The 14,867-nt window shown below is 35.6% G+C and overlaps 1 protein-coding gene across 1 annotated transcript; it reads right to left on the bottom strand.

Moving 5' to 3' along the window:
• Positions 1–1,169: 1,169 nt before the first annotated feature.
• On the bottom strand, positions 1,170–14,614 carry LOC142641098 (gamma-tubulin complex component 2). The gene is made up of 19 exons (XM_075815482.1): positions 14,569–14,614; positions 11,708–11,842; positions 10,933–11,064; positions 7,756–7,839; positions 7,584–7,682; positions 6,969–7,060; positions 6,047–6,119; positions 5,823–5,975; positions 5,589–5,708; positions 5,390–5,443; positions 5,028–5,111; positions 4,810–4,884; positions 4,596–4,727; positions 4,061–4,186; positions 3,868–3,975; positions 2,648–2,710; positions 2,380–2,454; positions 1,623–1,804; positions 1,170–1,520 (listed from the first exon to the last, which is right to left on the bottom strand). Exons 2-19 carry the CDS (start codon positions 11,723–11,725, stop codon positions 1,394–1,396), a joined length of 1,797 nt encoding a protein of 598 aa, XP_075671597.1. The 5' UTR covers positions 11,726–11,842; positions 14,569–14,614; the 3' UTR covers positions 1,170–1,393.
• Positions 14,615–14,867: the final 253 nt, after the last annotated feature.

A 14,867-nucleotide genomic window follows, 5' to 3' on the forward strand; every position in this document is an offset into this window, starting at 1 on the left:
CTTATCACATGCTCCCACTAACGTTTGGACTTCGTAATTGCATCATTTTTTTTTTTTTTAATTCTCTGACGTGGGAGGCAAAAACAAAAATTATGATTTCAAAGTATAAGCTTGCCAACTCACCTATTGTCAAATTTTTCATGTGTAGCATTGCTATTATCACATGCTCCCATTGACATTTGGACTTTGTAATTCCACCAATTTTTAGCTTTTTTATTCTTCGGGAGGGGAGAGGCAAAACAAAATTATTTGGTTTTTTTGGTTGAGAAACAAACACACACATACACACAAAAGAAAGAAGGAAATATGTTCTAACACAAGCACACCACAAATTCCACTAAAATAGGCATGAAAACTTTTAAAGTGGGGTAGGGCAAGTTATACTACACACATGACACAACACTTTCTTAAGTAATTTGAGATTTTTGAAAAACACACAATGTGTTAGATCCTTTTTTCCCTCTCCCTTGAATGTGTGAGTTTCTTTCTCAAAATAACAATAATAATAATAATTATCCTATGTTGCTTAAGAAAGTATGAGAGTATATTGCGTATAAAATAACTTAATTGTCATATGTTGCTTAAGAAAGTATGAGAATATATTGCGTGTAATATAACTTACTTCACGCTCCCTTAATGACTTATTCACACATGACACAACACTCGCTTAAGTAATCGTGAGATTTTTGAAAAAACACAATGTGTTAGATCCTTTTTTTCCTCACCCTTGAATGTTAGTTTCTTTCTCAAAATTATAAAAAATAAAATAAAATAAAATAATTGTCCCATGTTGCATAAGAAAGTATAAGAGTATGTTGCATGTAATATAACTCACTCCACGCTCCCTTAATGACTTGTTTGGATTGAGAGGGAGTAATTGGGAGCCCTCAATCCAAACAAACCATAAAAGTTACCATGGTTTTTTAGAGTAGTTGGTAGTAAGCCTTTGTGTTAAAACCTTTCCCCATTTGGTTCAATTTAACTTCTCAGGTTGTCGCCAAAATTAATCTGTCAATACACAAGATGATTTTTTTTTTTTTTTAATGTACTTTATTTATTTGTATTCTCCATGTTTAGCATCAACTTGAAAACACATCTCCCACTGCGGCCCGTCATAACAAGGATAAAGGTGACACATCTCCATTAGCAGCTAGATATGTAACGGTGGCTTGCAGAATGAAACACATATATCATACCAAATACATAACAATAATTGAAATCTGTACAAACTCAAAAGATTTTCGTGTTTGTTGCAGATATGAAAAAAATAGCAGCCTCTAAACACAAACATTATCTATAAAATGAATGTACACGCAAATTGCAAACCCAACATACATTGCGTGTTGAACATATTTACACTTTTTTTGTCCAAAGAAATTCCTGATATCATAAATTATTGGTCTTTTCCTACACCAAGGATCCACTGTGCAAGATGAGTCAAGTATGGCTCTGCTTGAGAACTACTGCTCAATATTGGTCCCAAGCTCAGAAGCTCAGCATTAAATTCCTTCTCAAATTTGCTGCAATAAATGTGAATAAGAAAGAGACAAACAGCTAGGAACACACGCGCGCGCGCGCACACACTGCGAGAGAAAAAAGCGAAGTCTGCATGTGTCACTTACAGAATAGAATCAGCAACTGAAGGATTTCCTGTAGTTAATTTAAGTGCCCTTGATGGACTTCTTGAATTCCCAACTGAACCATCAGACAGTTCATCTAGTTTGGGAATGTCAATGGAAGATGATATCAACCACTGAGTTGCTGCTGCATACTGTAGGCACAGTGATTTCAGCTTTTCCACTTTCTGCATTTCAAAATCTAGCTTAATTAGAATAAACCTCAAAGATGACCCATGAAAGCTGGAAATCAAGTTCTGAACATTGGCATAACAAATTAATTTTGTATTCCTCCTTTCAACAGTCTTCTTCAATGGTGGTGCCCAGTTATCATCAGATTACTTTTCTAAATGAACATTTCAGATTCTGATAAGAAGCTTGTCTTTATCAAAGTACATTGACATCTCAAGTCGAAGCCAGTAATAATTTATAATAAGCATACAAACAAAACCTTTAAATGGCTTGAAACAACACTGATTTCTTTTCTCTCCACAATTCTTTTACTTAGAAATGTGGTATTTGGGGAAAATTTGTACCAAAGAGGGAGCCACTCTTTGCAAGTTTTCTTGGGCTTAACATGCTGATTAGGAGTTTTCTCACATTTTCACTTTTACATCAAAAGATCTTTTTTTTTCCCAACATTTTCCCCCTTCCTTTACCTTTTAAGATTATAGATACGTAATATTTAATAACCATCCTTGGAATGAATCAAAAAAGGTAACTGGACTAGCACTAAAGGATCACCAATAAAAACAAGACTAACCTTCAGCACTTCAGGCAAAAGAAGCAAACATTCTCTGAGACACTTATCAAGGAAAAAATCATGATGCTGTACAACCTGTTTCAAAAAGAGTATTATCAGATATACACACATGAAGCCCTTACTCAAAACAAATATTTGATGATACACAGCTCTCTGTCTAACACATGCAACTTTTACTTAGGAGATTGTACATCTGGAGGACATTCTAGTCCTATAGAATCTTCCTTTGGCTGTGGGAAATAAACATATTAGTAAATGAAGACCATACCTCATCTATACTTTTTGCAGTCTGAAGTCTGCTATGCATTATGTGCCAATTGGGCTCAAGAACCTGACACACATAAGTACATTTAGCTTTTAAAAAAATTCTATGAAAATAAAAATTGAACTTAGAAAGTAATATAGAAACCAAAAGGAATTCACATTAGGGTCAGAACATATGTTCTCCTTCCCCCCTTTCCCGGTGCAGGGCATGTACTGGCCCCACCCCAATCAACAGGAAAACATTTGAACCTCAGACCTCCTCAACCGACCAGAAACCTTCTGAAGCATGACAAGACAGTTTTGGCAGGTCAGAGATAATTACTTAGATTTCCATTTTATTACCTGTTAATAGAACTTGCAAGAGCATGCAACATTCAAGGTCTAATGGCAGGGGGGAAAACACGCAGGAGAACTTTTTTAAAGAAAAAAAAAAAGGCTTTATAGGAAAAGAAAGGGAAAATTATCGTTACCCCCCCTGTGGTTTGTCCCTTAAAACATGGAGCTCCATTAGTGGTTTATTTTGTGACAATTAAACATCTTGCAGTTATCTCCGTTACACTTTAGGGCTAACATAAAAGGAAATATAGGATGTGATATGCACATGGTGGATATGATCAGAAATATAAGACAAAATGCCACAAAATTCCTTCATTACCTCACTAGACAGCTAAAAAGGGAGAGAGAGAGAGAGAGAGAGAGAGAGAGAGAGAGAAATGTCTCAAATAGAGGGATCATTCCTTTATCAGATAAAAATAGGAAATTTAAAGGAGAATATTGTAGTAATTCCAAACATTTTATTAATGGTGTTAGCCATTTATCCCATTTCTCCAACCATGGGTGTAATGTAAGTGTCACAAGGTAGATTAAGGGAAAACCAAAGAGGAGGTAAAAGTTATGTATCCAAAAAGAGAAAGAGCAAAAGTACAATTAAACCTATGTAACTATGTAACAAACAGTACTAGGTCCAAGCATCAGATTCAACTGTTTTCCAAAAGCTTCTCTATTTTGAAAGGTCCAGTAACACACCACCCGATGTAGTGTTGTTTAACACACCACCTGACGTAATGTTATTTCAACTTTCAACCAAGGACCTTGGGATGAGACAAAAAAAAATCCAATAACAAGAAATAGACTAATAAACACAAAAGGCATATATGAAGCAGTATAAACGATGTCTTTAGCATTCAAAACAAAATTTGCTGTAGAGGTTAAAGTAAGACTGGCCTCAAATGTTAGATAATGCAAAAGGCTATTAATAAATTTGAGCATGCTACGACACAGCAGTGATGATCTGGAGATTGCAGTTCCTCGCATCTTAAGGGCACGAACACCCTGGAAAATTAAATTGCAGTTGAATTAGAAAAGCACAAAGAGGCATGTAATGTCTCAAGATAAATTAAAGGAACTTTATTCATACTTGATGCACTTGCCACGCCCCACAGAGTTGGCGATCAACATGTTTACAGTGAAAAAGAAACCGAAAAATCAACTGATACTTGGTTAGGGCTTTTCTTGATATAACTATAGACAATGGCCATTGTACCTGAAAATAAAACAAATATATATTGGAAACTAGCAGTGATACCATTGGCTAGTTTAGTATAGAGTAGCATCATCTAAAGACATGAACCCCTGATTGAGAAGAGTGACACCAACGACAACATTTGGCCAAAAATACAGTGATCAAGAAACTACAAGGATCCATCTACTACATCACATCAGAAAAGAGGGCCTGACGCAGTTAAAGAAACAATAAGGATGGAACTTGTTCTAAGCATATCTTCTTTCAGAGTTTCAGGTTCACCAAATGGTAGGTCAACTTGTGTGTATGTTAACTACATAAACATTTGACAGCCCATCTTAAGACCATCATTGACATATATTACAAACTTAGAAATGGAAAGGAAAATTAAAAATAAAAGTTAAAAATAAAAAATCCCGTAAGAATATACCTTGTAGCTCAAAGAAAATGTTTCAAGACCAGTAACGCTCACTGGCTCCTCTAAATTATTACCATCAGAGAAAGTCCTGCTAACTTCAAGATCTTTGAGTGCACCCAATCTTTTAAGCAGTGATGATCTTTCCTGAAATCAAAAAGGCAAAATGAGAAATAAGGCAAACTCAACTCCACAAATTTAAACTTCACAGAAGCTGCCAGTGGCTTACCACACAACATGTTAAGTCCTCATTACAGGGATCTGCAGCAGCTGCTGTGGTACGTAAAGCAAGATCTAGTAGGGACTATTTAGGGGAAAAAAAGAAAGAGATTTAAGTTTAACATAGCTCTTATAATAAAAAGTTCTTCAAGTTGCTAATATAATTATAGAAAATTTATGTGCCTCAAGGCGCTTAATGATAAAAAAGAAAAGAGAAAAAAGGACAACCTGCAGCTTCTCCACAGAAATCTCGTCAATCTTTTTTGTTAGTTCATCTCGAGATATATCCATAAAATGAACCAAGAAATCACCCTGTAATATAATCACATAATTACTTTGTATTAGGAAAAGAAGTATCTCCCATGTGTTAAAACAACATGCTGTTCCCACATTAAAATATTTAACAAAAAGGCCTAGTTAAATCATGTGCGTAGAAAAGAAAGCATGGTATAGCACATCACAAATCATAAATAATTGCTTTGCATTCATATTTGAGTTCCATTTCCCAAAGCAATATATGTACAAATATAGGCATATGAACAATAAAAGTAAAAGACCAAATGGATTATAAATTTATAAGATACGGATACCTGATCAAGAAGAAGATAATGTTTTATTGAACGCAGCTTTCCAATTAGATCATACTACAATGATAAGAGCATAATTTGTCAACAGAAGATTAAGCAATAATGTATACCAATTGCCATAAATGACAAGCAAATGAGCAGAACCATAAACAACTGAGTCTATATGCAAGGAAATTATTTAGTGATACTGACCAAACCTCACCTTTTCTTTAATAAGATTTAAGAGCTCACTGCTTGCAAAATCATATGCAGCTTTTATACACTCAAGATAATGATGATTTGAGCCAAAAATCATTAATTTTGAATTTTCTGATACAGGGACCTACAAATAAGAACAGATCAGAGGCATGTACTAACAAACCACATAGAAGACCAGAAGATTTATTTTATTATTGTTGCTTTTTAACCAACACTAATAGTCTATTCATAACGAAACCTGAACATGATGCCCACATTCTCTCATGACATTTAGATATTTTCCTGTGGTCAAAATTTTTCCAGCTATATTTGCAAGGAAACTAGGAATCCCATCCTTGAGACTGTATCGTTGCCTCCAAAACTTAGCATCATAATCCAGAGTGAGGCTCTCCTATAAAAATTGAATGGTTGTAAGCATCTAAAGAAAGATTTTGTTGAACTCTGCAAATAGAGGCAAAATACCTTTTGAAGAGATTTGTTCTCCGCAATGAAAAATTCACCATAAGGATCATCAATCACTCCTTCATAGACCCACCTAAAATTGTTTGTTTTCCATTTGAGCAAGAAAATGAATTAGACTGAATCATAAAACCACAATGAACTGATGAAGATAACAGAAGTAGAGAGAGCTGCAATTTACTGAAGTTTTTTTTTTAAATGTCTAAAATGCCCTGGTCATTGAGTGCGCGGTAAGCAAATTCAACTTAATCAAAACACAATCCAAGTTAGCTTTTGACCTCATATCTCAAGCTTTAACTTTGAACTTTGAATTTATGAAGAACGGACAAGAACAAGAGAAATTGATATGACACCACAGAGACACACTAACAGGGCAATTCATGGGAAAATAGGACACGAGTAACATATTGTTGTCCATGTTTACGTGTTTCTGTATGGACTACACCTGTTGATTATTTTACAAGTGGAGACAAAAAATAAAAAGAATACAGGTGAGTTATCCCAAAAATTTTAATTAAAAAAAGAAAAAAGAAAAAAGAAAAAGGAAAAGAATACAGGTAGAGCCTGGATAACAGAAAATTGTAATATATTATTTAAGGCCTTTTTTACCTCAAGAATAAAGGGTGAGCTGGCATTGGAATTATCCTAGATTCAAAACTTACAATGAAAAGGGAATAAAAAAATGTGTGGCCTTTTCCCCTTTATATGAATATTTATGAAAAAGGATAAGAAATAAACCATCGATTTATAAAAAGACAGTCCATGGGTTTAAATAATATTAACAAGGTACCTATGCCAAAGACAAATACAGCATATAAAGATAAGCATCTGTGCAAGTGTGGTCAAATAAGTTAATGTTTAGAGTTCATTATAGTACCAAAGCAGAAGCTGTCAAAAGCACAAACAGGGATGCTGCAAATTATACCTTTCCAATATGCCAAGATATGCATTGCTTGCACATTGTGTCATCTTTTCAAGCAATGATCTCACTGCATTATCACCAGCCATGGCCTTAGCCTGAATGTAGGAAAAGCAATGTAAAGAACTAAGAAAACATATACCCCCCATGCCATGATAATGGTCAACATTTCCATTTCCGGATGACCCATTATATTTGTTCCTTTTTAAAGTCAGAGTATTTCTGTGCAAAATAATGTTGATGTGTAATTCTTTACACTCCTTTGTGTCAATTGTACTTGTAGTCTTTCAGCAATAAAATATTTTGTTACTTGGCAGAAGAAGAAAAAAATGTTCATTCCACCATAATAGACTTTTCCATCAAGTTAAAAACATGAGATTTATATTACAGTGCAAATTTAAAGGTAAAAGTAGGGGCAAGACTGGAACTTTAGTATGACAAGTAAATGACATAACATTAATGCAACTTTCCGAACTGTATTTTTCTAAAGTGGAAAACATTTACAGAGGAGAGAGTTAATGCTAAACAAGTTGTGAAGTTTAACTGCTGAGAAGAAAAGCCATCTAAGAGCAGTTTCACTACTTAAACAAAAACAGGGGCAACTCGGATATAAGGTCTAACCTGGCTTTGCAACAAGTTAAGAACTGCAGAACCTGCAAAATTATTAGTTGAAGCCTTTTGTATTACAGTGGATAATGCTTGCATAGATCCCATCATAGGCTGCAACAAATGGTGAAAACTCCTTCAGTGAGCATCCTAGGAATGGCTGAGCACATTTAAGACAAAATCAAACCTGACAGTAAAACCACAATCCTTGCATGGAAAGTCTTCCCAGTTGAAACTGGTGCTCAAGCTGTGCCACCATGGCCTGGTAATCCTGATAAGAAATTTTTAAACAAGCTTTTAAATGAAGGAGATTCATTTGTAAATACCATAAATAGAAAAGGACATTTAACTGAAACGGCATGGTGCCCTAAAATGAAATGGAATTGCAAGAACTGGTCAAGTAAATGACAAAGTCAAGGAAGCTGCAAATATTAACATGCAAAACCAAGATTATATATACTTGGTGTTTTAACTCAAATATTGGTCACAAAGGACAGTTAAAGACGTACATATTGCTCTTACAGGATATAAAAGTATGACTATTTTGCTTGTAAACATTCTATACTTAATTTCTCTAGTAGACATTTTAATACTGAAATAAAATTTTCATGAATATGATTTGTAATTTTTTTTAAAACAAAAAATTCTTTTCCTCAACATTATATTTATTCAAGAATATGAATAACTGAAAGTGAAATTAGTAAGAACGGTCACAGAACCTTAGAAAATTAATATAATCAAACTGAACACTCAATGATTGAATCAACTTCATCCAATAAAGTTTAAATTTAACTACTTGGGAAATTGGGGTAAATCCTATCATTTATTTAAAAAGATAATCAAAGTGGGGTGAGAAATGAAATGGATGTCCATGGCATCTAAATTGCACCCAAAGAAATTAAATAAGTTGGTGAATCTACAAGACATCCAGAATACATTACCTAATCCTTCAATGGGATTAAACAAATGACAAAGCCTTGGTCCTAAATTTTTGGGTTGACCATGGATACTCAACAAATTAGGCAAGGTCGGCCACACGTAATATTTTCCTCCATTCTATTCTATTTGAAGTCATAGTCTCCATTACTTCCTTAATTGACATGTCCTTTTTAAGTAACTCTACTCCTTTTTTTTTGGATAGGTTAGAAGAGTTATATAAATAGAAGACTACTCCATCAAAAAAATGAAGTAGGCAAAGAAAATATTTACAAGCAACATCAAAAAACAGAAACAGAAAATTATGTACAAGAGGAAAGGGAATCTAAGAACAGCTGAATGGATTCCCTAGAGCTAAGAGGAAAGGCCCCACACACGTGACCAATCAAACAAGGTTCCAGCAAAAAAAGCTAAGAGCTTGTCTCCAGGAAGCACCAAATATTCATAAATGTGATTATTTTGCTCCCTCCAAATAATCCACATCGCACAATTTGTTACCAAATTCCAAATATATGATGAGTGCTTGCGAAACCAATTCCTCCAACCGGCCAATAAATCAATAACCCTCTTAGGAAAAACCCAGGTAACAACAAATGATCTAAAAGCAAAACTCCATTACCAAGATACCACTCCACAATGCAACTGGAGATGATCAACACTCTCCCCACTATCTCAGCAAAGCAACACTAATCCATAATAGTGAAGCCCCTTTTCCTCAAATGATCATCTGTGAGAATCTTCCCCCATGCAACTTGTCCAAACAAAAGGACCACCTCATAAAAGGACTTAGTGTCAATCTCCCCCTTCAACCCTAAGCACCACCTCATCCTAACCCCGTTCACACTTGGAGGACTTTGTGACTCCAAGGTCTGAGAAAAGGCCCCCACCAATTCTATCTCTCAATCATTAAAATCATGTTGAAATCGTATATCCCAACTCCACCCTTCATCCCTTCCTCCATATTATGGCTCACCAACATTTCTGCCACAGATGCCTCCGTATAAGCAGTAATCTCAAATAAAGCCGAGAAAGTTACTTTCAACGGGTTACGGGTGATCTCCACACCAGCAGTCATGTCAAAACCAGACCCTACCTCCCATCCCAATCTCAAAGTAAATAAACTTAATAAAACTCTCCCAACCCCAACCTTTCTGTATACCCCACCACAAACCACACCAATGTGACCCGCTACGCAACTTAGAGAACCACCCCCCCATTCCTCCCTGAATTTTAAAGCAATCACACTCTCCTTTACTACCTCTACTATTGTTCAATGGGATTAAAACGATTGTTCAAAATTGAAGATATAATGAACAAAAGTTTTGAAATTTACAGAGATCCATTTGAACATCTTCCAAATAAAGGCATCCATACCATAGAAACAACAATGAATATTTGAATTTAATTGCACCATATATCAAGTTCATCCAGACAAAAAACAGACCAGAGGTGCCATCCTCATTAATTCAAGAATTCTAAATTAATAGAAAAAAAAAAAAAGAGTTAACACATCTGCTTTTATTGAAGACCTCTTCAACCAAACAAGCAAGAACTATATTCTTCCATAGATCCAAACAAAAGGACTTTGAAAAGCCCAGCAGCTGATTTTTCACCGGCATGTCTCAAATGACCAGCTAACTTAATAAAGTATCATGGGCATGAAAGGTACAAACCAAAAAATCCAAAGACATAGTAACAGCAAAGTTAGAGTGATGGACATTTTCCTATTCTATAGTTCAAATACCGACACATACTCTTTTTTTTTTTTTTTTGACATTCATTCAGAACCAAATTATCCAACTTCTCAGTAGCTAGATGCAAAATTGTATTGAGAGGACAGTAAACCCACCCATGACCATTTTGAAACTTGGATAGAAAACAGTAGGTGCAATGAAGATTATACACTTCTTGGTTCGGTAATCGTTTCTCTTGGCCCTTCAATTTATACTGTCTCTTCCCTACATTCATACATGTTGAGGGACTCCCTTTCATTCTTCCTCTTGTCTTTCTTCTTTTACCAAGTAGATCTTATTTTTTATTAGTTTGGCCCCAGGGGAAGGGAAATGAGAGATTCAAATTAGTGGCCTCTGCTTCATGAGGTGTGTTCCCCAATTGATTGTGCTACCTTTTAGAGTTCTTTTCCAAGTGGAATGTTGATTGAAAACTGATACCATTAAAGTTGCATTTTAGATGCTGTTGACTTCTGATTGGAATATATAGATTTTTTTATAAGTATTTGGACTATGTAATAAAAGGGAGTATTCAGATCAGGGAAAAAAATGGCTATTCAAACCTATAATAATTAAAAAGTCAACAGAGAACAAATAAATGGCATAAAAAGTTGATATTTCACTCACATATTGAACTAAACAAACATTGTTCAAATACAAAGCAATATAAAATAATCACATGATTTGACAGAAACTACCAGAAGGAGTGCCCTGAGTGCAGCAGCAAAGGCATGATTCACTAGGCCATTCTTGAACTGGGACCTTGACTCAACAAACTGGTTAATCATTATAAAGCTCTCACACAAAGGGAAAATCTTCTTGGCCAATTCCTGCAATAATATGTGCTGGTATTCAAACTTCAAACAATTTTGAAAGGCTAATGCTTAAATCTGATAACACCATAATATGCATGATCAAATTCTCTACTTTTTGAAGTACCCAGAAAACTATTATAGTCATAGGGACCAGGGACAGCAAACCCTTTTAGGTTACAAATACTATATCAGCTAAGTCATTTCTTCTCTCAAGCACCTTGCCAATTTTATAAAATTCTATAAACTTTCATGCGTACAATGATCAAATCCATTTCCAAAGACACCAAGTATACTCCAATTCTATTTTAGAACATAATTTGATTATCATTAATCTGTGGAAAAGAACTTTTATTATGCCTCTGCAAGCTATAATATATTCCACAACTAAAGAGGCAGAAGTCTAAATCCAAGTCATAGAACAAACCCCTTTTGTTCAAATGATTTCACACAGAAACTCAGTTCGATTCAAGCCCTCCAGTTTTTTCAACCACCACCCCAATACGACAATCAGTATTAACAAAGCCACATTTCATTTCACAGTAAAAGCTACAGCATAGCATTTACAAGTGATGAAAAAATCAACCTGAACACTATAACAGAGAAGTCTAACAAGAAAAAAAGGTTGTCGAAACAAATTAGAGACCTCACTGATTCATACCTGTAATGCTAAATCCATAGATGGATCAACCTGGAAGGTAACATTATCCTCCTTTCCACGAACTCTTTTGATTAAGATGTATCATCCTTCAATTCCGACCATAGCAGAGAGAAGATCATCAATAACAATAAGCTCCTACACGTCGGAACAGACAAAATAACTGAAATCCATATATAATTTCGAACAATATTAACAGCTTATGAAACTAATTTCAAATAATTTCAAACAGTGAACTCTATACTATCAGTGGCTGTTTAAAAGAGAAAGTATTCAAAGTGGAGTGGTGTGCTTGTGTGTGCATGAATCTATATTAAGCTAATACTATTTCCAAGAAATTCAACCACCAACACCTTCTACCCTTGTCAGGCTCCAATATTTCTATCCAATCTTATAGCATTTGCATCAGCTTCTGCAAAAGTTTATGTCTATTTTAACATAAGAATCTTCTTTTTCTATTTTATATGACCACTTTTCAAAAAACACTTACATCAGATTATCTATTATATTGTCTAAGAAGAAAATTTATGCAAATGCTTTTATGCAACATAGGGTAATATGGATCAATTTCCAGAAAACATCTCTTTAAGCTCTTCACCATTTTTTTACATTGATTTTAGTATTTATTTATTTTTGATAAGTAAGAATATTATATATACGAATGGCTACTCTATGCATGGAGAAGATAAAGCAACCCATAAAATACAAGAAGAAGAAAACAGAAAATACAAGAAAGAAATCAAACAACAGAATAATTACAAAAGAGAAAGAGATCTAAGAAAAGAGGGGAGAGAATCACTGGTCGTGAGTCCCCATGCTCGAGACCAATCAAAAAGAGTCCCACTAAAAGAAGCAATCATCTAAACACTGGAACTATCCAAATCCTCAAAAGTTCTCCGATTCCGTTCCATCCAAATACACCAAAGGATGCACAACGGAACTAAGTTCCAAATTTGAGACAAATGCTTCTCCAACCAATTTCACTAGCTAAAAAGCAATTCTAAAATCGATCTAGGCATAACCCAAGACAAACCAAAGGTTATCAAGACAAAGCTCCACGCCCGATAAGCCATCTCACAGTGAAGAAGTAAGTGGTCTACCGTCTCTCCACACTGCCGGCACATAATGCACCAGTCTACAAAATCCAGTCCCTTCAATTTTCTCAGGTTATCATCCATTAGGATCTTATTCCAAGCTACGCACCAAACAAAAAATGAAACTCGCCTAAGGGCCTTTACTCTCCATATTCCTTTCCAAGGAAAGACAATTGAGGGAGAATCCCGCAGTTTGTTATAATACGACCGGATATCAAACTCCCCGTTAGGCTTCAACTTCCATCTCATCCGATCTCCAATATCCATTGGAGGAGTATTAGCTCCCAAAATACGAAGAAAATGCAGCCCTTCATCCGTCTCCCAATCATTAAATTCTCGAATAAAACGAACATCCCAAATTCTTCTATCCTCCGCCCCCTGCCTTGACAAAGACGCTTCTACAGATGCCTCCTTATCAATAGCAATACCATACAGCCTTGGGAAGGCCACTTGGAAAGGTTGATCCCCATACCATCCATCCTGCCAAAATCTAACTCTATTCCCCAACCCAACTGCAAACTGACAATGCTTGCTAAAATCCTCTTATCCCATGCAAATGCCTCTCCACAAACCACACCCATGAACTCCCCTACCTAGCTTTGAGGTCCATCCCCCCCATTCTTCCCCATATTTTGAAGCTACCGCCCTCCTCCATAACCAACCCTCTTCCTTCCCAAATCGCCACAGCCATTTCCCCAATAAAGCCTTATTGAAAGTAGTAATTTTCCTTATCCCCAAGCCACCATTTGCTATAGGTGCACAAACTTTATCCCAACCTACCAGATGAGTCTTGCTATCACCCCATAGAAAATCCCTTTGCAACTTTTCAATCTTATTAGCCAAATAAGTAGGAATGGTGAAAAGAGATAGAAAATAGGTAGGAAGACTAGATAACGTACTCTTAAGTAACATCAATCGACCCCCTTTAGACAAATACAACTTCTTCCATCTGGCTAGTTTCCACTTTATTTTTTCTAAAATAGGATTCCAAACTGAAGGGAAGTTATGTGGAGCCCCCAACGGCATGCCAAGATAAGACATAGACAAAGTTCCAACTCTACAACCCAAAATCTCCGTCAGGGCATGCACATCATCAACCTCCCCTATTGGAACCATTTCACTCTTGTGCACATTGACCTTCAAACTTGTTACCGCCTAAAAACTGAGTAACAACAACCGAATATGAAGAATTTGCTCCACATCTGCATCACAAAATAGGATAGTATCATCTGCAAATAGTAGATGTGAAACACATTCCCCACCACTCCTCCTACCCTCAACATTAAAACCACGGATCAAGCCAGCTCCCTCCACTCTTCTCAACATCCTACTGAACACCACCATCAAAATCAAAAACAGCATAGGAGATAGCGGATCCCCTTGTCTCAAACCCCTTGAACTACAAAAAAACCAGCTGGGGACCCATTAACCAAAATAGAAAACTGAACTGTGGAAATACAAGTACAGATTCACTTACACCACTTCACTCCAAAGCCCATTCTATTCAACAAATACAGCAAAGCCTCCCAATTCACATGATCATAAGCTTTCTCAATATCAAGTTTACAAATAACTCCAGGAACCCTACTCTTTCCTCGGCTATCCACACACTCATTCGCAATAAGAACCGAGTCAAGAATTTGTCTCCCACCCACAAAGCTATTCTGAGTTTCAGAGACAATATTTTTTTTTAAGGAGAAAATTTAGAAAATAAGCACAAAAAAAGGCGTCCAACACCATTCACATTATCTTAGGATGTGTAAAACATACCTGCACTGCAGCATCAAAGCAGCCAATGGCCTTGTCCGGTCCAGCACTGCTTATGTACATGCAAAATCACAAACATATAATCAAAATATTGTTTTTATGTTTCTGAAATGATTATAGTTTCCTTACCTAACTTATTCAATAAAAAATTATGGTAAAAATTTAACTGGTATGAATAGAATAATAATGGTAATATAACCAACTAAAGCCTAACTAAGCCAATGAACTCTAGTTCAAATGGCACCTCAAACCCACCAGGTACTTGAAAGTTACCAACCCTTGTATAAAATTTAAAACAAACA

This window comes from Castanea sativa, chromosome 6 (assembly GCF_040712315.1).
Source record: "Castanea sativa cultivar Marrone di Chiusa Pesio chromosome 6, ASM4071231v1".
Lineage (NCBI taxonomy): Eukaryota > Viridiplantae > Streptophyta > Magnoliopsida > Fagales > Fagaceae > Castanea > Castanea sativa.